Genomic DNA, 1,299 nt, shown 5'->3' on the forward strand with positions numbered 1-1,299 from the left:
GGGGACTAATTTCACATTTTCGGTGACTCTAAGACTAAAATTGCTCCATGCAGACAATCGGGGCACTATTTTGGTCCTTTAGAATGTTTCTAACATTTATTTACTCTGTAGTGGGATTCTATTGAGAACAAGTCCACTGTTTTTGTCTATGGTGGAGGTGCCATTGTTGCTCTCTGGTTGTCTTCTATTATTATCAGTGCTATCAACTCTGTTCCTCTGGTGTGCTCTTGTTAACATTATCTTCTTTAAATTGTTTTTGAGATTTATGATCTTATTAATAAAAGAAGATCATTCTCATGGCAGCTGCCGAAACTTATGGAGCTGATCGGGCTTGGTTACACCGGATGGTTCGTGTACCGTTATCTGTTGTTCAAGGTAACTAATGTTTGCTCTAAAGCATATGAGTTAAGCATCATTTTTTGGCTAGGTATTGGAATTGTAATTTAGATGAATATTAACTCTTACTAATCTTTTGTATGAGATTTTAGAGAAAATTTGAATCCTATGTTTCAGTTCCAACATGATACATCCAGTTTTTTAGTTGAAAATTGCTTTTGCTATCCACTTTGTATAGTATTTTAGAAAAGGAAGACTTAACATACATACCTCTTAATTCCAATATATTTTCATTTCTTACACCTAACCTTTAATTTTCTTATTTATGCCACCATACACATGCATGAAAAAGTGTATTGCAATTTTTAATAGTTCCAATTGTGATATTTTTCATAAAACATGAATTTTTGCACTTGATTGTTGCAGTCGAGCCGAAAAGAGTTAGCAGAAGACATTGAATCTCTGAAGAAGAAGATTGCAGGGACAGAATAGATAGAAAAGCCTGAAAAAATTGTCAAACTTTCTTGTACAACGAATTCTAAGTTTGTGTAGTGTTTAAATTGCTTGTGATTCTTGTGCTTACTTGTTTCTTCTTTTTTTCCTTTGTGCGCCATTGAATTCTTCAAATTTGCAGATTTTGTGGTTAAAATAATTTTTTGTTAAAGCTGCTGCTAATCATTCAATTTTGGATTTTGTTCATCTGATAACTTGGCCGGGAACTTTGATGCATTGGAAATCAGCTATTGGTTCCTTTTTTTTTTCTCTCTATGCACTTCCTTTTGACTACTTGCTACCAACTTTGATTAGGGTTCATGTTAATCTAAAAAAGATTTGAACATTTTGATGAGAAAACTCAGAATTAGTTTTTTTCATGGTCCGATTTCATGTAAAATAAGAAAGATGTATATAGAATAAATTAAAAAAATAAATGAAAGACATTTTTTAAATATTAAAAAAAAATTA

At 31.8% G+C, this 1,299-nt stretch overlaps 1 protein-coding gene across 1 annotated transcript; it reads left to right on the forward strand.

Moving 5' to 3' along the window:
• Window positions 1–111: 111 nt before the first annotated feature.
• Window positions 112–1,015, forward strand: LOC110035156 (protein CURVATURE THYLAKOID 1A, chloroplastic; the record flags this gene model as incomplete). The annotated part of the gene is made up of 3 exons (XM_020739397.1): window positions 112–219; window positions 304–375; window positions 763–1,015. Coding segments are annotated over 3 exons (246 nt in total), but the record flags the coding sequence as incomplete, so codon positions are not given.
• Between the last annotated feature and the right edge of the window lie 284 nt (window positions 1,016–1,299).

The sequence above is a fragment of the Phalaenopsis equestris genome, unplaced genomic scaffold (assembly GCF_001263595.1).
Source record: "Phalaenopsis equestris unplaced genomic scaffold, ASM126359v1 Scaffold196471, whole genome shotgun sequence".
In the NCBI taxonomy this organism is placed as follows: Eukaryota; Viridiplantae; Streptophyta; class Magnoliopsida; order Asparagales; family Orchidaceae; genus Phalaenopsis; species Phalaenopsis equestris.